This window comes from Oncorhynchus keta, chromosome 31 (assembly GCF_023373465.1).
Source record: "Oncorhynchus keta strain PuntledgeMale-10-30-2019 chromosome 31, Oket_V2, whole genome shotgun sequence".
NCBI lineage: Eukaryota > Metazoa > Chordata > Actinopteri > Salmoniformes > Salmonidae > Oncorhynchus > Oncorhynchus keta.
In genome coordinates this window covers 12,523,269-12,546,128 of record NC_068451.1, presented here as the reverse complement: position 1 = coordinate 12,546,128, position 22,860 = coordinate 12,523,269, and the positions used below count along the sequence as shown (strand labels likewise).

The 22,860-nt window shown below is 46.2% G+C and overlaps 1 protein-coding gene across 1 annotated transcript; it reads right to left on the bottom strand.

Annotated features, from left to right (window-relative positions):
• Positions 1–81: 81 nt before the first annotated feature.
• On the bottom strand, positions 82–22,735 carry LOC118367509 (tyrosine-protein phosphatase non-receptor type 23-like). Its single transcript, XM_035751057.2, has 23 exons — positions 22,501–22,735; positions 13,474–13,548; positions 13,227–13,354; positions 9,406–9,482; positions 9,242–9,291; positions 8,977–9,108; positions 8,807–8,887; positions 8,446–8,577; positions 8,295–8,342; positions 8,132–8,188; positions 7,912–7,970; positions 7,679–7,758; positions 7,399–7,579; positions 7,142–7,287; positions 6,520–6,840; positions 6,270–6,424; positions 5,950–6,101; positions 3,214–5,713; positions 2,724–2,908; positions 2,501–2,605; positions 2,262–2,400; positions 1,969–2,085; positions 82–1,344 (listed from the first exon to the last, which is right to left on the bottom strand). The coding sequence occupies exons 1-23, from the start codon at positions 22,582–22,584 to the stop codon at positions 754–756; spliced, it is 5,595 nt and encodes a 1,864-aa protein (XP_035606950.1). The 5' UTR covers positions 22,585–22,735; the 3' UTR covers positions 82–753.
• Between the last annotated feature and the right edge of the window lie 125 nt (positions 22,736–22,860).

The following is a 22,860-nucleotide window of genomic DNA, read 5'->3' as shown; positions in this document are numbered from 1 at the left end:
ATAAACCATACATCAATTCAAATATTCCATAAGCTGTGGGTGTGTATTTTAAATACAGTAGTAAAAACCATGACAACGTAATAACATGAGGGTAGTCTACATTTATTCAAGATATATTTACAGTGTTAATGAAAGACAAGAAAAACATCTTAAGACGTTGCCGATTCATGTATGCATGCGGTTACCATAACGACGCCTTCGTCTGCAGGCTCCTCCCCCACCCTTTGGCCTCTGTCTGCGTCACCTTAGTGCAACCATATCAGTCACTACCGTCATCATCTTAGTCCACATGAAGAGCCCAAGCCAACCCCGTGCCTGGAGCGATCAGCTGTACGAGGGGACCATAGAAACTGCTGCTAGGAGGGCGTGCTGGGATTGTAGTGATGCCAAGTGGCCAGCTATGAAGCATGGAGTGAAGAACAGTCCCATCTGGTACAGGTAGAAACACAGACAAAGCGAAGGAAAGAAAAGACGAGTGCTCCATGATTTGGTCCCAGAAGCACAGCCAGGCCACCAGTGATGGGAGGCGGAATGTATGACCCCTGAAGCAACAGAAAGGCCCAGGTTCAAACCAACCCCTTGCCCCTACCACTAAGCACTTCTAGTTGTGATTCTTGGAGTTTCCACCATTCTAGTCATTTTGGTTCATTAACTAAGAATCAGAGAATCAAGAAGAACTAGTACTAAAGGCTACAGGTCAGTTTGACACGGCTATGAAGTGAGAAAGAAAGAGGGCATCGTGGCTCCTGTGTTTCAGTTCTTGTTGAGGCTCCAGAGCGGGTCTAGGCTGCTCAGGGGGTCGTCTCCTCCCTCCTCGCTGGGCCCCTGGTGGAGGCCCTGGCCCTCGGCAGGCTGCAGGAAGCTCTGCTTAGTGACACGGTGCTTCCCCTTGCACCCACCACCCTCCATGGAGAAGGCCTCGGGAGTCAGAGAGGCCAGCAGCTCCAGGGAGTTTGGGGCCGGGCCAGAGGGAGGGGCTGGATCAGGGGTCACCTCTGGGACTGCATGGTTATTGGCTGTGGGGGGAGAGGAAGGGGCGGTGGCATCCACACCATTGGGTGATGGGGACTGAACATTCTCTGGGGAGGAGAGTAGGGGACTGCTGGTAGAGGGGTCCCGGGCCGGGGCGGTGGCTGGCTCTCCATCCAAGGGCAGGTCGGTGGAGGGGTTGAAGGGTTGGTCCTCCAGACCAGAGGAAGCGCCACTGTCGAGGACAGGGTCCATGGCTGGGTCAGTGGCACTGGGAGGTCGGATGCTGAGTTTGGCGATGGTGGCCTGAATGGAGCTGATGGTCATGTCTCCTCCCAGAACTATGTCCTGTTGCGACTCCTGGCGAGAGTAAGGCTACAGGGAAAAGACAACCAGACAATATTTAGACAGGAGTGAGTAGTAGTGTCGCATAGACGGGTTGGTTGTCAAGCAACAGCAGCGAAACATGCGCAACTATGGGACAAAACAGACAGGTTTGGCTTAGATTGTTGACAACATGTAAACTATATTTTGTCTCCAATGTTTATTGAAAACATAAATGTGCACAATGAACACTCAAATGTGCACAATGTCTCTCAAATACATCATTACAGATGTTGGTTAGCTAGCGATTTTTTTTGCCATATTGACATGAAATCAGTGAAAACAAGATAAAACAAGCTGAAACAACTCCCCACATGGCAGTTTCTTGTCATTGTTGCTAGCTATCTGGCCATCCAGAATCACAACAACTCATATACTTCTGCCCCATTGAAGCGTGCACATAGTTTTCGTGACGTTGTCAGCTAACCCATCTATAGGGCCTCTCAATTTTAGCTTACATCGAGTGCAAATAAAATTGTTTTTCCAACTACATTTTCAATCGGAGCATATTTACGACTTCAATCACCACTACTCACCATCCATTCAGATGCCTGAGACTCTAAAGCCTGAATGCCAAAAGGATCATAAACTGTCTCAGTGAGAAACTGGGCTCACCTTGGTGGCAGCAGTGCTGGGTGTTTTGCTGCAGGGGGCAGTAGGGAGGTAGCCGTGTCTCTGGAGGACCTGCTCAGCGTGTTTCAGCACCGCCTCGTAACAGAACTTCAGGTGCAGCTGTGGACAGACACCAGAGAGAGGAGACAACTTGAGCCATCACACCAACAAACAACACTGACTCAATGCACTGGGCTTGAGCTTTACTAGAGAACTTGCCTATGTGACGTCACTCTTACGAGACTGCACATTCAACCCCTTGTAAAGCATGAGGTCGTTAGGTGTGTGTCTCTAACCTTCTCCTGCAACATGTTCTTCCTCTGCTGCCTCATCTTCTTGACCAGTAGAGGTAGGTCAGGGATGCTGTTCCCTGCCTCCAGCTCCTGTACCGCTGCATACAGCAGACAGAGGGCGCCGGTACGCCCCACGCCAGAGCTGAGGTCACGGAGAGAGACCGGGTTCGTGGCAATACTCACATACACGTGGTTTTGATTAATCATCATGATGTTTGGTGAACTTAATAAAATAATGTTACCTGCAGTGCACAACAATAGGTGTGTATAAGGGCCTCTGGTGCAGGTAGTATCCATGAACCTCCTGGATGAAGCAGATTAGATTGCTCTTGCTCTCAGGAAGACCCCTGGGAGGGGGAGGAGGGGGAGGAGGGGGAGAGAGAGAAGAAGTGAAATGGTATTCGATAGCCAGATATTAATTTTCATGCATACAGTGGTTATTCAGTTGTTACTGTGTGGACTCACAGCTCAGGCCAGGAGGTGAACTGTAGGTGTATGACGGTGCGTTTGAGGCTCTGGTCACGATATTGCAGGCCAATCATTCGCTCCACGTGGGTGGGCGTGGTCTTCTGCGTAGTCAGGGTGACTGTGATTGGTCCCTGAGCAAGCTGCTGGCCGCGTTCTGTCGGGAAATATCGCAAAACCTTTCCCTACGGAAACACAGTCAAGAAACAACTAGGAGTTGGGGTTCTCTCAATAAATGACAATGTGTCAATCAAAATATGGACCGATAACTTCCAATGAAATAATAAATGTGTTTTCACAAACGTTTAGTCTGGAAGTAAATAAACCATCTCATCAAAGTTCTGCATTATCCAATTCCTTACCTACCTTTCATTCCTTCTTGGGTAAAACAAACAAACATCAGGTGGTACATCTACCAGCCACAGTAGTAAGCCTTTATGAGCGACCCCTAGAATGACCCATTCCTTCTCCTCTGAGTGTGTGTTCATACCTTATCTAACTCCTGCTCTGAGACCAGCATGACCACCAGCGAAACCTTCTGCTCCCACACCATGAGCCAGAAGTCGGCGGCCGTGCCCGACAGCGGCGCCTGCGTGGCGATGAGGCGCGGGCAGTAGGGCGACAGCTCCTCCACGAAGCTGCCGTTGATGTAGTCGTCCTTGCCAGAGCGCAGCAGCACGCGGTTACAGTCGTAGGGCATCACGTCCTGGTGACGGTTCTTCATGGTGTAGCAGCGGGCAATGGCGATGGACAGTTGCCTGGCGTCCCTCTCCTGCCCCTCCTGGAGCTCCTTCCAGCGGGCATCCAGCGGCGACAGGCCACCTTCGTCCACCGACGGGCGCTCCAGAGACTCCACGGCCAACCGGAAGCGTTCGAGTTCGCCGCAGAGGCGGGCTACGCGTTCGGGGGCTTGGTACGGGTCGCCCTGGATCAGCCGGATGCCCTCGGAGCTCTTCTTGCGGCGCTCCCCGTCCTGAGGGTCAGCCTTGGTGGGTTGGAGGACGTTGGCGGGGGCCTTGGGGCCACCGGGCTGGCTCTCTGGGCTGGAGGAGAGCAGGTCGTCTGTGATGGAGTTCTGGCGCGGGAAGAGGGAGGGGGATGAGGAGGAAGGGAGAGAGGGTGGACCGCCAGGGGTGGGGGCTGGGGAGGGCCTCTGGGGGACCAGGCCTAGGGAAGAGGGGCCTGGGGAGGGAGAAGGAGAAGGTGAGGGCGAGGGAAGGATGACATTAGGTGGGAGGGCCACTGGAGGAGCTCCAGCAGTTGGTGGAATCATGTGCTGGGGAGGAGGCCGAGGTTGGCCCATAGAGGTGGGCTGTGGTGGGGCTCCGGGAGGGCCGTTCACCCCTGAAGGAGTAGCGTACATGGTGGGGGTCATGGGGGCTACAGTTTGGGGAGCCTGGGACTGTTGGGGGGCTGAATGAGGCATTATAGGAGGTTGGTAGCCCTGTGGTAACTGGGGCTGGTAGACATGTTGGGGGGGTTGACCAGGGTGGGGCATCTGAGGCCCCTGAGGTGGGAGGGGGCCCCTGGGCAGGTAAGCCTGAGGGAGGTGGACATGATGGGGCAGGGAAGCAGGGGGCATCTGCTGGTGCAGGCCAGGGGGCATGGGCTGGCTGGTGGGGGGCAGGTAAGCCTGGGAAACTGGGGGCATTAGCTGGCTGTTAGCGGGCATCTGCTGATGAGGGCCAGGGTGCATATGTGGATGAGGGTGCATTTGCTGGGCGTTGGGATGCATTTGTTGTTGTTGGGAAGGTAGTATCTGCTGATGAGGGTGCGGGGGCATCTGTTGGTTGGCAGGTTGCATGTATGGTTGGGAGACAGGGGGCATAGGCTGGGCAGTGGGGGGCATCTGTGGGTGAGGGCCCCTTGGGATCATGTGTTGGGGCTGTTGGGGTGGGTAGCCCTGCTGAGGGTGTTGAGGCTGATAGCCTTGTGGTAACTGGGGCTGGTAGCCAAGCTGGGGTTGTGGCTGGGCCTGACCAGGATATGGTTGTTGATACTGGGGGGGCATGGGTGGCCGGGGCTGGTGCTGGGGGGGCATGTACTGTGGGTAACCCTGCTGGGCCTGGGGTCGGGGTCCGGGCATAGCCCTGGGGGCAGACTGGTAGCCAGGGGGCAGCTGCCCAGGAGGGTGTTGGTACTGCTGCTGTGGATGTTGGTGTGGTACCTGGCTGGGCGCTTGCATGGGCACCCCAGGCTGGGTCATGTACTGTGGGTACACACCCATCTGTGGGGGAACAGCGTAGCCTGCAGAGACAGTATGTGGTACAGGGTGGCGTGGGGCTGAGTTATAACTGAGGATGGGGGTCTGGATACTATCTACTGTAGTAGTGGAGGGACGGAAAGGGGCACGGACTCCCCCAGTTTGGGGGGCTTGCGGCTGGGGAGGGCCATAGCCAGAAACAGGGGTCTGCTGGGGGGGTAGCTGAGTGAAGGGTCCGCGAGGGAAACCCTGGGCGGGGAGCGGGCCAGGGAAATGGTGCGGGCGAAGGTTTGGGGGCAACTGAGGGGTATAGAGCGGTGCCCCAGGTGCCCCTGGCCAGGGTAACGAAGCATTGCCACCCAGATTGGCACCAGGAAGGAAAGCCTCAGGTCCCGGACGAAGGGCAGAGTGCAGGGAGGGGTGGTCGGGGGGTAGACTACGAAGCTCGTCAGGCAGGTCTCCTCCCAGGCTCAGTATAGCAGCGTTGATCTGGGCTAGCTCAGCATCCTCAAGACTAGAACAGGCAGAGTCCACGTCTGAGCCCCCCTTGGACCCCAGGGACGGTTTGGCTGCAGTGGGCCGAGAAGGGGGGTTCTTCTGGGTCTCCCTGTCCAGCACGGCCTTCCTCTCCTCCTCCCTGCCCTGACACAGAGTTTTAGCTCTCTCCAGCAGGCGGGAGGACTTGGTCTCCAGGTCCTCGTAGAACTCCTTCCCCTCCTGGGACTTCTTCATCAGGTCCTCGTAAGCCTCATAGGACGCCACCAGGGTCTGCACTGTGCCGTTCCACCTGAGAGTTGGAGCGAGAGAAAGGAAGGAGGAGAAGAGAGAGGTGAGATAACTTCTTCAGTAACAGTGACATGAGGCTAATGCTTATGTTTCTAGTGTTTCCATTTGTCTGCTCCGATTTGTATGTGTGTTCTGATTCTCTTTATTGGCCCCGTCCCTATGGCCTTGGACTGGAACAGCGTCCTTTGACAAATACTACTGGTGTCCCACTAAAACCCTTCCCAAGACCTTGCTCACTTGTGTTCCGTCTCGGTGAGGCCCTTGCGGACCGAGGCGTATTGCACGTTGGCTTCCGTCAGCGCCTTGAGGATGTTCTCCTGGGCAGACAGGTTTTGGTCGATGTACACCTTCACCTGCTCATACTTCTTCAATTGCTCCTCAAACAACCTCTATAGGGATGAGAGAGAGAGAGAGAGATAGAGATAGAGATGGAGATGGAGATAGAGAGAGAGATAGAGAGATAGAGAGAGAGAGGCAAATGTTACATATAGTGTGTTTAGAGGCATGCGTTAGTCTAGAATTTCCTGAAGATCAAACCCACACAAAATGTCTTGTACCTTCATGTCAGTGCGCTCGGTAGTGACAAGGGAGGAAGTGATGTCGTCCTGCTGGATGAGGTCACGCAGCTGTTTTTCCAGGGTGCTCCTCTGGTCCCTCATCTCCTGCACCTTACCCAGGATCCTCTTCATGCACTGCAGCCCCGCCACCTCCTCTGTAGGAACACACACACACACACACACACATTTAGAAACACACTCCAAATGACACCATAAACACCACAACTCTTTTCCACTTTCCTATACCCACCCTGGTTGAGTTGGGGCCTCGGCAGGGCGTCTCTCAGGGCATCCAGTGGTCCCCCCAGCAGCCTCAGGTTACTGATGTGAAGGTTCATGGCTCTGTGCAGCTCGGTGTTGGTGAAGCTGGCCTTCTCATGGGCCTCCATGTACTTCTCCAGGTCTCTGCGGATCTCAGCCAGGGTCTGGGCATGTGCCTGGGGGTGCAGCTCTGCCGCGGGGCCTCCTCCCACCGCCTCTTGCAGCGCCCGCACCCCGGCCTCGTCCTCCTCCAGCACGTCCCGGATCTCCCTCAGAGACGCCTCCACATCCGTGAATACACCAGACAAGACTGAGGGAGAGAGACATAGGGATAGTATCGAAAGGCATAATAATAATAATAATAATAATAATACTACTTATTTTCCACCATAATTTTCAAATAAATTCATTAAAAATCTTACAATGTGATTTTCTGGATTTTTTTCCCTCATTTTGTCTGTCATAGTTGAAGTGTACCTATGATGAAAATTACAGGCCTCTCATCTTTTTAAGTGGGAGAACATGCACAATTGGTGGCTGACTAAATACGTTTTTTTGCCCCACTGTATGTGTGACATGTGTATGTGTGTGTCCCAGGCCCAACCACTCACCCTGCATGGACTGAATGAGGCTCTTGACGGTGTCTGGTCTGACACTGAGCGCAGCACACTTCTCCATCAGTACGGGGGGGATGTGACTGTACATGTCCAGGTTATCTACTGAGTCTGGCTCCAGACCCAGAGAGTCCATAAACTGCCTGTAAACCCAGAGCTACATCAGTAACCACACAAAGTCACTATATTAAATCGTAAAAGGTGTACCTAGACGACACAAATACACACACAGCCCCTCCGACTCTCCTACTCACTCTAGAGTCTCATTCCTGCTGTCCATCTTGGCCATGATGTCCCGTAGCAACTTGGCCTTCTCTTCACTGTAGAGAGAGGAGGCCTCATGGGCAGCCATGGGCACCAGCTTGGCAAACAGGTCTGGTCCTGTGACACTGGGATCAGTTGGGTTCACAGGCAAGGCCTTCACCAGGGGGGCACCTAGAGAGGACATGATGACAATGAAAATCCAAATATAGTATATGAAATGCAGGAGAGGTTGTGTGTGAGGATAGGTCAGAGGTCAGGGTTCAATGTGACCTTTGACGGAAGCAAGAGTCTCCAACGAGGGCACAGTCTCATGGTAGATGAAGTCATTGTCTTTCTTGGCAGAGTTGAACCTACAAGGGACATGGGATAAGGAATATCAAAATAAAAGGAGAAGACGGAGCAGAAAGAATGTGTCTGACTGTCTACCAATCTCAAAGGGTAAAGATTGTACCAACCTACCCACAATCATAAGTGAATATACAGTAGGGAATATAGCTGCTTACTTTCCCCCTATCACGTCCATGGTGAACTTCAAGGCCTCCTGCACACTGTCCGGCTGACCCTGTTCAAACAAGAGAGAATGAGAGAAGAGGGGATTGAGGGGAAGGAGCATAAAGACAGTTCCTTTGTTATTGTAAGCTTGATAACAGATGCAAAAGAATCCATTTCAGAATGGCAAATGAAAAAGGTTACACACAAGAGTCAATTGGAAGGTGACTGTACCTTGGCCAACTTGATGGCTTCACTGAGTTTGTCCAAGGAGCTCTGCAGGTAAGCCAGCTTTAGAAAAACAGGTGTATAAGGAGAGACATTAGTATGTAGAGGAATGGAGGTATGCAGAGGAATATACACGGGGGGAGTAGGGATAGTCAAGAAGGTGACATACCCGCTCTCCATATTTCTGTTGTTCCTCAGCCTGCTTCCCCATATGCAGCTGAAAAAATATATGTTATTCAATAACAGAGTATCCGTTAACCAAATTGAGAACACATTCGCAATACACTCCCTCACAACTCACTGTCCTGTCTCAAACTCACGTGAGCGATGGAAGCAAAGTAGTAGATCTTCATTTGCACCAGTTTCTTCCAGTCCTTCTGGATCTTACCCAGCATGGAGGCTGTGTCAGAGTTCTCCAGAGCCCTGCACGCCTCCTTATAGTAGTCCACCACCTAGACCAGGCCAACAACAGAACAGTCGCGCACCTGGGTCATACTCATTAGGGCACACCGTACCGAAACGTTTTGCAACAGAACATAATTAGCATTTTCTTATTGGATAAGTTCAGTTAGTCCCCCCTTTGATGCCTATTGAGAACAACAGTGCTCTACAGCAACTGAGGTCTAGAGGGTGTAATCGTGCCCTGCTACTACGTCTTGTGTTGAGAGAAGGGAAATTTACCTGAGCACTGATGCGGGCTACAAGGAAACTCTTCCTGTTGTCCAGCATGGACTTCTCCAGGAGACACTCCTGCGCCTGACCCTGAATGGAGACAAATAATAACGATGAAGTGTGTGTGTTCATGCTTGTGAGAACACATGCATGTGCGCACGTGTGTGTGCGATAGTTACCAGCATGAGGTTGATGTTGAGGTTAAGGATCTGGTGACTCATGTCCACGCTGAAGTTGTGGCTGAAGTGGTCCCTCAGGTAGGAGAAGGCCCCCGCGGAGCACTGGAAGTGTGTACATGACACCTTCATCCCCTAGAGGGAGAGACAGAGAGGGGAGGAAGGGAGACAGAAGGGAGTGAGGAGGTAAGTGATAGAAAGAGGAGGACAACACAATGTCCGTGTGAGATGTCATGGAGAGAGAGGTTAACGTGTTGCTTCTGCTCACCTCTTCGGACACCCTGTTATCCATGGCTCCCAACATGGAGTGGAGAGCACCTACAGAGAAGACAACATCATGGCAATCAGGAAATAGCTGTTTGACAGCTGGTTAGGCCCTCAGTGCGGATCGAAGGTCAGTTTTACACTTCACCACTCAATGGTTCAACTCACCCAGGTTGTAGAGGATGCAGGCTTGCTCATAGCTGATGTCATCATGAGTGACGGTTTTTCCAGAAAATATTTCTGTCCTGATAAGAGAGAATGAACTTGTTGACACACTGTTTTGCATACATGAGGGTGTGGTGTGTGTCTACATGTATGGGCCTGTCTGTATTTGTATGTATTATGGATCCCCAACACATTAATAAGTGTGTTCCCTCGGGCCACTACTCTACAACCACATATCTACAACACAAAATACATGTGTATGTGTATAGTGAGTATGTTATAGTGTGTGTGTCTCTTCACATTCCCGGCTGTTCCATAAGGTGTATTTTATCCGTTTTCTTTTAAATCAGATTTTACTGATCGCATGAGTTACTTGATGTGGAATAGAGTTCAATATAGCCATGGCTCTATGTAGTACTGTGCGCCTCCCATAATCTGTTCTGGACTTGGGGACTGTGAAGAGACCTCTGGTGGCATGTCTTGTGAGGTATGCATGGATGTCCGAGCTGTGTGCTAATAGCTTAAACGGACAGCTTGGTGCATATAACATGTCAATGCTTCTCGCAAATACAAGTTGTGAAGAAGTCAATCTGTCCTCTACTTTGAGCCAGGTGAGACTGACATAATGTTAACTCTTCGTGTACATTTAAGAGCCAGCCGTGCTGCCCTGTTCTGGGCCAATTATAAGTCCCTGCTTTCCCTGCGGGCCCAAAGAGCAAATTAAGTGCACTATAGGCCTACCCCTGGCCAATCAGATGGCTCAGATGACTGTGTCTGCCGTAACGTAGCGTGGCAAAAAATAAAGCTGCAGAAAGTTGATACTGTGAGATTTCTAAACGTTTAAAACGATGAGAGAGAGAGACTGTCAACGAATACAGCAAAGAGATGCTGATGACTGAGTTCATGTTTAAGTTCTTACTCAGCACTGTCAACACTTTTATAAGGCATAAAATGCGCGTTATTCCTATATCCACTCAGCGCTACAACAAGCACTGCAGCAGTAATGAATAAGTAGGAAAGTGTATCTATAGGCTTGTGTTGCTGTCATTATTATTAGCGGCTTGGGTCTTTTTTAATATCAAGGAATATTTCACTTTTTCTGTTCAACATGACTTTGTGCATGAGGCAGAAATAATCCGGTGCGTGTCGAGTTTCGCTAGCTGGAAGATGGTGTCCCTTTCAGGTCAGTGTTAGTGGAGGAAAGGGAGAGTGGAGGGATGTTGAGAGGCAGATCCTCAGTCTGCTGCTCTCTCCCTCCACTGAGACTGACCATCAGATGCAGGCACCATCCCCCAAAAAATGCCCAAACAACAATGCATTGGCAAGGCAATTGAAGCAAAGCCAATATGCAGTGATAATGTATTGGACCTATGACTTACTGCACAAACCTCATTGCTACAGAACTATTATTAATTGATTGTTGCATAGGCTTACGTTTTTTTAAAGTCATGTTAAAAAAAATCTGAGCAGTAGATCTCGGCTTGCATTTTGACTCAGTGATCTTGACTCAGATAAGGTTGATGACCAGTGTTCTAGAGTTTTCCCTGTTAACACTATCAACGTTTGCATTTACTGTGGCAATTGTGATCAAATCAATGCAATATTACCGAAACAAAACAAACTATGCAAGAGATTTTGATGTAGGCAGAACGCATCAGAGTAGGATTCTATTACATTGACACGTACTACTCAGCCTGGTGCGGTATAAACAATCAGAGGTGCAGTAGGCCTATATGCAAATAGCTCATTGCCATATATGGATATGTGCCATTTACATTGAACTGAACTGTGTTTGCAGCGCTTAATTTGAAGTCAAGGTAAGAGCTGCTGTGCACATTTTGTTCATATCCTTTGCTATTTAGTGAGTTATTAGCCCAGTTATAGTCAGCAATAGGGGAGTGATTGCTTCCTACAAGAGCACAAAACATATACATCTCTCAACGTCTTTGAAAAGCGAGTCAGGCAAAGAGCGTTTTGTTTTATGTCTTAAAGGGGCAGTGTTGTATTTTGAGACAGGCTTGAATAAGCTAAATAGCCATTAGGCAAAGGGAAGAATAATTTGTCTTATTCTCTGTAATAATGGTATGGGAATAATAATGCATTTTATTTTGTAAAGTGGTTTCTTGCATCAAACAATACAACAACATTTTCAGTCACCTCCTTGTCTGAAGGACAAGTGGATAAACAGGTTAATGTCAAGCCCTGCATGTTTTTTTTCCAAAAGTCTCATGGAATGTAGGCCTACATTGAACACCGCACATTGGTTGCTACGTTAGGCTGAATGATAGAACAGCTGTTTCCACGTTAAAATGTTATGGGATGAATTTTCTCAATTGTTTTGATGTTGGCCACTCTGGTAGGCCTACATTATGATCAAATAGCCACAGTAGCCTACATGGCCACCTCTAAAACTGTAACTTAAAGCGGGTAAAGCCTCCGGGTTCACAGTAAACGCACGCTGGAAGTGGCACAGAATCTTCACAACGTTCAAAGGTCACGTTAAGCAGACCTGAAATTTGCTCAGTGGCTGAAGAAAATTGAGGGAACATTACATTACACATATGCCTTTCCAGCAGCAGTTTATTATAGATAATGTCAAAAGTTGCACTGAAGACCAACAAAACAGGTCCCACAATCTTTTTATTTATTCATTATTATTTTGTTAGCCAATCATCAGTCATTTGTGTAAGTGGCGTACATGTTGAATGCCCACCCCTATAAGCGTTTTGAAAATCTGCTGTTCATTTGTTTACTGTGAAATAGCATTGTATCTGGTCAAACACTATTTTGTCCAAAAGTTTACTACGGGTTGGTAACAGACTGATTGGTCGGCTGTTTGAGCAGGGTGCTTTGATAGTCTTGGGGAGCAGAATGACTTTTGCTTCCCTCCAGGTCTGACTACACACACTTTCCTGTAGGCTTAGATTGAAAAGATGGCAAATATGAGTGGCAATATCATCCACTATCATCCTCAGTAATTTTCCATCCAAGTTGTCAGAACCAGGTGGTTTGTCATTGTTGATAGACAACAATATTTGTTTCACCACTGCCACACTCACTTTACAGAATTACAATGCTTGTCGTTCATAATTTGGTCAGTTATGCATGGATGTGTAGGTTCAGAATTTGTTGTTTGCATGTCAAAGTTTGCTGATCTTGTCAATGAAAACATTATTAAAGAAGTTGGCAATATCAGTGGGTTTTGTGATGAGTGAGCCATCTGATTCAATGAATGATGGAACTGAGTTTGCACAAAACTGTATTTAAGGTGATCCAAACCTTTTTACTATCGTTCATCTTTGTTTCACAGTAACTGTTTCTCCAGAGAATATTTCTGTCCTGGTAAGAGAGAATGAAATTGGCGACACACTGTATTGCATACCTGAGGGTGTGGTCTGTGTCTACACGTATGGTAGGGAGAGCTTATGAAAGTGTGTGTGTGTGTGCTCACACTTTATTTGGATTGTTAAGATTGTCCATCTGTAGATGCTCTAGAGATATCTGCAGATAAGCAACTGCTTGCTAAGGTTCCAATTAGGGAGGGTTTAGAATAAGGGTTAGGGTAGAGTTAAGGTTGGGGCTAGGGTTAAGTTTAGGGTTAGGATGAGGGTTAATGGTAGGGTTAGTAGATAGTTGAAATGTTACTGATAGTCTGTCGAGCATCTACAGATGGACTATCCAAATAAAAAGTGTTAGCTTGTGTTCTTCCGGTCGTTCCGTAGCTGTCTGTGGAAGAGTTTATGAAAGCAACTGTGTGTATGATAAGGATCTCATGGGTAAGTGTGTAAATATAGGGCTCCTATGTGTACTTCATTGCCTCATACCATGAGATGGGTACTGCTGCTTCCTGCCCAGGCCCCAGAGGCACACGGCTCTGGAGGTAGTGCAGCTGCCCAAAGTACTTCCTCAAAATGCTGCAGCCCTCAAAATCCCGCGTCACATTCACCGCACCCTGCCACAAACACTTACTTATTATAGGATAGAAAGACAGTACAGTATAGTATATGGCCGACATAACAAATAAATCACATCATATGACATTTGCATAGCACGCTCAGTCCCAGTTCATACCTGTCTCAGTGTCTCGAGCTTCTTCAGTTGTTCATTATAGCTGTCTGGATTCTCCCCATAGTTCTTCAGGATGAACTGAAAGGACAGAGGGAAAGCAGATAAGAGGGGCCATTGGGAGCTCAGCAAATAACCTTTACTTAACCAATAAGGTATATTCATTCAATCAGAAATAGATTTACAGTACCAGTCAAAAGTTTGGGCACAACTACTTATTCAAGGGTTTTTCTTTATTTTTTACTATTTTCTACATTGTAGAATAATAGTGAAGACATCAACACTATGAAATAACACACATGGAATCATGTAGTAACCACAAAAAAAGTGTTAAACAAATGAAAATATATTTTATATTTATATACTTCAAATAGACACCCTTTGACTTGATGACAGCTTTGCACACTCTTGGAATTTTCTCAACCAGCTTCATGAGGTAGTCACCTGGAATGCATTTCAATTAACAGGTGTGCCTTGTTAAAAGTTAATTTGTGGAATTTCTGTCCTTCTTAATACGTTTGAGCCAATCTGTTTTGTTGTGACAAGGTAGGGGTGGTTTACAGAAGATAGCCCTATTTGACCGGTGGAAATCTGCCCTTTGGTCTGATGAGTCCAAACTTGAGATTTTTGGTTCCAACCACTGTGTCTTTGTGAGACACAGAGTAGGTGAACGGATGATCTCCGCATTTGTGGCTCCCACCGTGGTGTGATGTTGCTTTGCTGGTGACACGGTCTGTGATTTATTTAGAATTCAAGGCACACTTAACCAGCATGGCTACCACAGCATTTTGGAACTATATGCCATCCTAAGTAACTTCAACATGCTGCCCTGCATCCCCACCATCTCATTGTTCCAGCAGGATCCAGCACAAATTTAGCACTGACAGTCATAATTAATCCATAATCCAATCCAATTAATCCATGTAATAAAAAACGACTAGATCTGCATCTATTGTGTGGACAAAGGAAATTGATCTGAATCTCGCAGACAGTGTTTTATTTATTTTGTTGGTCTTTGTTAGCTGAAAGCTGGGATTTGTTCCAATCCACGTTAGGTCCATGTTAAATCTGCGTTATAGCCACAGAAGGCTGGTGGGAGGAGATATAGGAGGATGGGCTCATTGTAATGGCTGAAATGGAATTATGGAACGGAGTCTAATATGTGGTTTCCATATATTTTATGTGTTTGATACCGTTCCATTTAATCCATTACAATGAGCCTGGCCTCCTACAGCTCCTCCCACCAGCCTCCTCTGGTTATAGCGCGGTTGACATACAAAGGTTATTCCCGATTGAGCCAACATGCACAGCTTTTACTGTGAATGATAGATGGAGAACGTGTGGGAAAATGCCAATAAAAGCCGCATCGTCAGCTTCCCAGCTCGCTGCTCTGTGAATAGAATCCCGGCCTAAATCTAGTCTCTTGTTTTATTTGGTCGTCAAAAGACCCCACTTTATTCTCCTGTAGATGTTGAGAAGAAGAGCAGCAGTGCCGTCTGGATCCGAGCCTGAATCTTCTGACAGCGGAGAGATGAGAGACCCCACAAACTGACCAGGATGTGGAGGTTCCCACAGCCGGCAGGTAATCATGGAGATATCTGGAGTAGAGGTCGACCGATTATGATTTTTCAACGCCGATACCAATACCGATTATTGGAGGGCCAAAAAAGCCGATACCGATTAATCAGACGATTAAAAATGTTTTTTATTTGTAATAATGACAATTACAACAATACTGAATTAACACTTATTTTAACTTAATATAATACATCAATAACATCAATTTAGCCTCAAGTAAATAATGAAACATGTTCAATTTCGTTTAAATAATGCAAAAACAAAGTTTTGGAGAAGAAAGTAAAAGTGCAATATGTGCTATATAAGAAAGCTAATGTTTCAGTTCCTTGTTCAGAACATGAAATCATATGAAAGCTGGTGGTTCCTTTTAACATGAGTCTTCAATATTCCCAGGTAAGAAGATTTAGGTTGTAGTTATTATAGGAATTATAGGACTATTTCCCTCTATACCATTTGTATTTCATTAACCTTTGACTATTGGATGTTCTTCTAGGCACTTTAGTATTGCCAGTGTAACAGTATAGCTTCCGTCCCTCTCCTCGCTCCTCCCTGGGCTCGAACCAGGAACACAACGACAACAGCCACCCTCGAAAGCAGCGTTACCCATGCAGAGCAAGGGAAACAACCACTGCAAGGCTCAGAGCGAGTGACGTTTGAAACGCTATTAGCGCGCGCTAACTAGCTAGCCATTTCACTTCGGTTACACCAGCCTCATCTCGGGAGTTGATAGGCTTGAAGTCATAAACAGCGCAATGCTTGACGCACAACGAAGAGCTGCTGGCAAAACGTACGAACGTGCTGTTTGAATGAATGTTTACGTGCCTGCTTCTGCCTAACACCGCTCAGTCGGATACTTAGATACTTTATATGCTTGTATGCTCAGTCAGATTATATGCAACGCAGGAGACGCTAGATAATATCTAGTAATATCATCAACCACTAGTTAACTAGTGATTATGATTGATTGTTTTTTATAAGATAAGTTTAATGCTAGCTTGCAACTTACCTTGGCTTACTGCATTCGGGTAACAGGCAGTCTCCTTGTGGAGTGCAACGAGAGAGAGGCAGGTCGTTATTGCGTTGGACAAGTTAACTGTAAGGTTGCAAGATTGGATCCCCCGAGCTGACAAGGTGAAAATATGTTGTTCTGCCCCTGCAGTTTAACCCACTGTTCCTAGGCCGTCATTGAAAATGAGAATGTTTTCTTAACTGACTTGCCTAGTTAATTAAATAAAGATGTAAAAAAAATACATTTTAAAAAATTGGCAAATCGGCGCCCAAAAATACAGATTTCCGATTGTTATGGAAACTTGAAACCGGCCCTAATTAATCGGCCATTCCGACTAATCGGTCGACCCCCTAATCTGGAGATGGTTGTTTGGGGACGGGTGGACCAGATGGATTAAGACGATTGAAAGCCCAAATGTCTTGATTTTCCCTGTCTGATTGTTCATTGCATCACTGATGAAATTCCTGTCAATGTTTAGATTATGACAGGGATGATGAGGATCTTTGTAACAATCATGATGACGGTTGTTGTTATCAATGTTGTGTTATCGTCATGATTGTTGATTGGGACACATGCTCATACAGATCCGGTGGCTGACCTGCACCAAACCAGGAGTCAGTTAGGGAAAGTCTGTTTGATCATCCTGTGTCTGAGTGTCACACTAGGGCCATTGGTGACTTCCAGGACCAACTCTATTCAAGCTTGCTCCATTCCTCCCCCTTTCCACTCTAGCTGCCCTGTTCACACTGCCAAATACACTAGAACACCAGTCAACGTTTCAACGCATCTAATGGTGTCTGCATACAAGGACCACAGGGGAAGGGGAGCCATGCGCATCATTGCCATGGTCAACAAAGACTGAACCACGTCTCTGTACTGTGTGTTTTGCTGCTCTGGACAGGCCCCCCAGGTCGCTCCAGCCGATGTCGTGTCATGTGTTTTTTACTGAGGAGTGGCTTCCGTAAAGGCCTGATTGGTTGAAGGTTCTCCCAACTCCACAGAAGATCTCTGGGGCTCTGTCAGAGTGACCATCGGGTTCTTGGTCACCTCCCTGACCAAGGCCTTTCTCCCCAGATTGCTCAGTTTGGCCAGCTCTAGGAAGAGTCTTGGTGGTTCCAAACTTCTTCAACTTAAGAATGGTGGAGGCCACTGTGTTCTTGGGGACCTTCAATGCTGCAAACAGGTTTTGGTACCCTTTCCCAGATCTGTGCCTCAACACAATCCTGTCTCGGAGCTCTACGGAGAATTCCTTCGACCTCATGGCTTGGTTTTTGCTCTGACATGCACTGTCAACTGTGGGACCTTATATAGACAGGTGTGTGTCTTTCCAAATCATGTCCAATCAATTGAATTTACCACAGGTGGACTCCAATCAAGTTGTAGAAACATCTCAAGGATGGTCAATGGAAACAGGATGCACCTAAGCTCAATTTCAAGTCTCATAGCATGTATTTATCATCATTAGTTATTTAGGTCAATATTGGATCATTCAGAGATCCTCACTGAACGTCTGGAGAGAGTTTGCTGCACTGAAAGTAAAGGGGCTGAATAATTTTGCACGCCCAATTTTTCAGTTTTTGATTTGTTAAAAAAGTTTGAAATATCCAATAAAATGTCGTTCCACTTCATGATTGTGTCCCACTTGTTGTTGATTCTTCACAAAAAAAATACAGTTTTATATCTTTAAGTTTGAAGCCTGAAATGTGGCAAAAGGTCGCAAAGTTCAAGGGGGCCGAATACTTTCGCAAGGCACTGTATATCTTTATGTACAAAATTGTGTGTACAAGGTAGTAGTTGTGGAATTGTTAGGTTAGATTACTCGTTGGTTATTACTGCATTGTCGGAACTAGAAGCACAAGCATTTCGCTACACTCGCATTAACATTGCCAACCATGTGTATGTGACAAATAAAATTTGATTTGATCTCCTCAATGCCATTGGAAGAATCCCAGATAACATTCCAGTCTGTGCTAGCAAAACAGTCCCGTAACTTAGCATCTGCTTCATCTGACCACTTTCTTATTGCCCGAGTCACTGGTGCTTCCTGTTTTAGGGAAGTATAGATGCTAGAATAAACATGACCATTTAAGTCGAGATTCAATGGTGGGTGGACCGGCGGCCATCTTTGTGGCAGTAATTAGAAGTTCAAATTTGTATTCAATTTCAATGGTGTAACCACTGTTCCAGATAAATTGCAGTGGTCTGAAGGGATAGGTCCATTCTATGAATTGTATTTCTATGATTCAAATGCCACTCACCTTGTACTTAAGAGCATGTTGTGTCAACTGATGACAGGCACAACACCAAAACAGACAATGGAAAGTAGGGTCTAAATTACAACATGTGAATATGAAAAACAATACCTGCGTTTAAGCAGTTAGATAATTAACGTTAAAGGTTCAAATCTGTTTTTATATCTAGAAAATATGAAATAATTTGACAACCCTGTTTGTAAGCTTTTAAATGATATCAAACTCAACTGTTTATATTTTCCAGTGATGAAGACAATGGCTCTCATGGTATGGTTGGGTATGCAACATGAGTACTTTGAACAGTTTTATCTTTATCTTTTATGTTTTGGCATTCGGGTAAAAAAAAAAAAAACTTTCTGACCACCTCTTCCATGGGCAAACGTATGGAAAGTTTTGTTTAAACCAAAAGGAATGCTGTCAAAAAGTGATTGAATTTAAATGGATTTACCCTACTGTGTTTCTATTTCCATTGAGGTCAAAGGTGACCAATGCCATGATACATACACAGCAGTACTGTAGATAAATGTTAATAATGAATGATGTATAGTTTTGGAAGGATGTCATCAATTTAGAGATTTTTTTCAGACGGATTATTAAACACTTATTAAAATCTGGTTAGTGGTGAACAAAATTTGAATAGTACTGACTCATGTACGCTACATGACCAAATGTATGTGGAAACCTGCTCGTCATACATCTCATTCCAAAATCAAGGGCATTAATATGGAGTTGGTCCCCCCTTTGCTGCTATAACAGCCTCCACTATTCTGGGAAGGCATTCCACTAGATGTTGGAACATTGCTGCGGGGACTTGCTTCCATTCAGCCACAAGAGCATTAGTGTGCTGACTTTGCTTACAGAGGCAGTTTGGAACTCGGTAGTGAGTGATGCAACTGAGGACAGACGATTTTATGCACTTCAGCACTCGGCGGTCCCGTTCTGTGAGCTTGTGTGGCCTACCACCTCGCGACTGAGCCGTTGTTGCTCCTTGACATTTTCTCTTCACAATAACAGCAATTACAGTTGACCAGGGCAGCTCAAGCAGGAGAGAAATTTGAAAAAATGACTTGTTGGAAAGGTGGCATCCTATGACGGTGCTTCGTTTAAAGTCACTGAGCTCTTCAGTAAAGCCATTCTATTGCCAATGTTTGTCTATGGAGATTGCATGGCAGTGTGCTCGATTTTATAAGCCTGTTTGTCTGAAATAGTCAAATTCACTTATTTGAAGGGGCTTCCACATACTTTTGTATATATATTGTGCATTCGGAAAGTGTCAGACCCCTTAACCTTTCCCACATTTTAAGTTACAACCTTACCCTAAATTATAACAAAATAAAAATTTTAAAAACTTTCCTCACCAATCTACACACAATACCCCACAATGACAAAGCAAAAACAGGTTTTTTGAATTTTTTGCAAATTTATAAAAATAAAAACATACCTTGTTTACATAAGTATTCAAACCCTTTGCTATGAGACTTGAAATTGAGCCCAGGTGCATCCTGTTTCCATTGATCATCCTTGAGATGTTTCTACAACTTGGAGTCCACCTGTGGTAAATTCAATTGATTGGACATGATTTGGAAAGGCACACATCTGTCTATATAAGGTCCCACAGTTGACAATGCACTTTAGAGCAAAAACCAAGCCATGAGGTTGAAGGAATGGTAAGGAGAGCTGAGACAAGATTGTGTCAAAGCACAGATCTGGGGAAGGGTACCAAAACCTTTCTGCAGCCTTGAAGGTCCCCAAGAACAGTTGTTTCCATCATTCTTAAATGGATGAAGTTTGAAACCACCGAGACTCTTCCTAACGCTGTCCGCCCGGCCAAACTGAGAAATCAGGGGAGAAGGGCCTTGGACAGGGAGCTGACCAAGAACCCGATGGCCACTCTGACACAGCTCCAGAGTTCCTCTGTGGAGATGGGAGAACCTTCCAGAAGGACAACCATCTCTGCAGCACTCCAACAATCTGGCCTTTATGGTAGAGTGGCCAGACGGAAGCCACTCCTCAGTAAAAGGCACGACAGCCCACTTGGAGTTTGCAAAAAAGCACCTAAAGAACTCTCAGACCATGACAAACAAGATTATCTAGTCTGATGAAACCTAGACTGAACTTTTTGCCCTGAATGCCAAGCGTCACGTCTGGAGGATACCTGGCATCGTCCCTACCGTTGAGCATGGTGGTGGCAGAATCATGCTGTGGGGATGTTTTTCAGCAGCAGGGACTGGGAGACTAGTCAGGACCGAGGGAAAGATGAACTGAGCAAAGTACAGAGAGATCCTTGATGAAAACCTGCTCCAGAGCGCTCAGGATCTCCGGCTGGGGCGAAGGTTCACCATCCAACAGGCCAACAACCCTAAGCACACAGCCAAGACAATGGAGGAGTGGCTTTGAGACAAGTTTCTGAATGTCCTTTCATGGCCCAGCCAGAACCCGGACTTCAACCTGATCAAACATCTCTGGAGAGACCTGAAAATACTTGTGCAGCGACGCTCCCCATCCAACCTGACAGATCTTGAGAGGCTTGGCAGAGAAGAATGGGAGAAACTCCCCAGATACAGGTGTGCCAAGCTTGTAGCGTCATACCCAAAAAGACTTGAGGCTGTAATCGCTGCCAAAGGTTCTTCAACAAAGTACCGAGTAAAGGGTCTGAATACAGTTTTTTTTCATAAATTTGCAAAAATGTCAAACTGTTTTTGCTTTGTAATTTTGGGGTATTGAGTGAAAAAATATTTGATCCATTTTAGAGTAAGGCTAACTTAACAAAATGTGGGAAAAGTCAAGGGGTCTGAATACTTTCCAAATGCACTGTACCTGCATCACATGTAATCTGCTAAATTTGAACCTGGATGACGAATACATGATCAATCTGTCTTAACATTGAATCCTGAATCTTATCAACATTCCCTTGTCATTATTGTCTGTGACCCTTTTGGCTGGACTGGGAGGATTTGGCCTCCAAATGGCTCTGGAGCAATCCCATCATGCCCTGCTGTGGTATGTATTCTCCAGTCAGTGATGAGCCTCTCTAATAAGCAGCTACTTATAGTCAGACTCACTGGAGCCACAGTCTGGAGGTAAAGGAGACCATTATTAGTCCTTATTACAAGCCACACACATCTCCAACATAATATCCGCCTGAAACAAAATATATATGTCTGCCATAGCCAAATAAATAACACACGGTTGTCTATCAGTATTGTGCTTCAACAGGACAGAGATTGTCCTGTTACAAAACTCCAGCTGCACTGCTAGCCTAAACAAAGAAACTCTATTATTCTCTCTCCATTCATCTCCCAGCTCTCTTTCTCCTCCTTTCCATTACTTTTCCATGGACTGTTATCCTTAATTTTCTTTCCAGATAAACAATCTGTCACTGCTATGATAAAAATCGTAACCTTCATTGACAAACGTTGCTAGAAAAGTGATCTGGGACTAAGGCAGCAAAAAAGAAGGACCAGAGAGGGCAAAGGTCCTCCAGTAATATCTGGAGCATGAGGTGGAGGAGGAAGAAAGGAGATTGGATCGTAAGGCATAAGACGCAATTGTAGTGGGTGTGTGGGAGAATTTCCTCAGAAGTATGTTATGATGACAATGGCAGAGTTTTCCCTGGCCGGATCACATCCTGGCTCCACTATGACCCTTCACCTAACGTTACAGTGCTGTTCTCTAATTTGAACTCATTCCAGCACTAATTTCTGAATGTCTTGGTTATTTTTTTTACCATGTCCCCCCTTTAATGACCACTGACAAAGGTGTGAACATATAGGATTCCAATCTACCAGACTTGCCTCTACATCAAAGCAAAATATTCCAGGGTGCATGTGACAATGACATCATTTTATAGACTAACTAGCTAGACTATCATGCCTGCACAGAAACCAAGACCGCTAGTTCTACTATTGCTTGTTTATTTGTTGTGACTGGGGTATCTGACACATTAACTACATGTTGACGTAAATAGCTAACTAATTATCAACTTAGCTAGCTAACTGTAAACAAAGGCGATTGTCATGGCTGACACAGCTAAACAGATACGAGCTAGTTAACTACCTTTACTTGATGCGTCAGGCTAATAACTGTCTAGATGTGCTCGATACGTATGATTATCTTCCGTAATCCTTGTCTGCTTGACTTCCGATCTCAACCGCCCGGCAGTGCCCTGTTGCTCCACTCCCCCACCCATCTCACCTGCCTCACCGACGGGCTGAACTCGAACTCCCCTGCCTCTTTCAGATCCAGCCAGATCATTGGCATACGGGGGACCGCCTCCATCGCGGCCAGCGACTGCACCGAGCCTGAGTTAAAGTTACTTAAATTTAAATATCACTACAGCAGTTTTTAATTCAGTGGATTTCTATATATTGTTTCTTATAATCCCAAAACAACTGTGTCATGTCTCCATTTACACTTCAACAGGAAACGATGGACGCTAAGGGACGTGACGCCAGAAGGAATGTTCCAGTGCGCAAATGTTTATGGGAAATGTAGTTCACTATATTAGATCAGACTACTTGTTTCACTAGATGGTTTGAATTTGAAACATCTAGC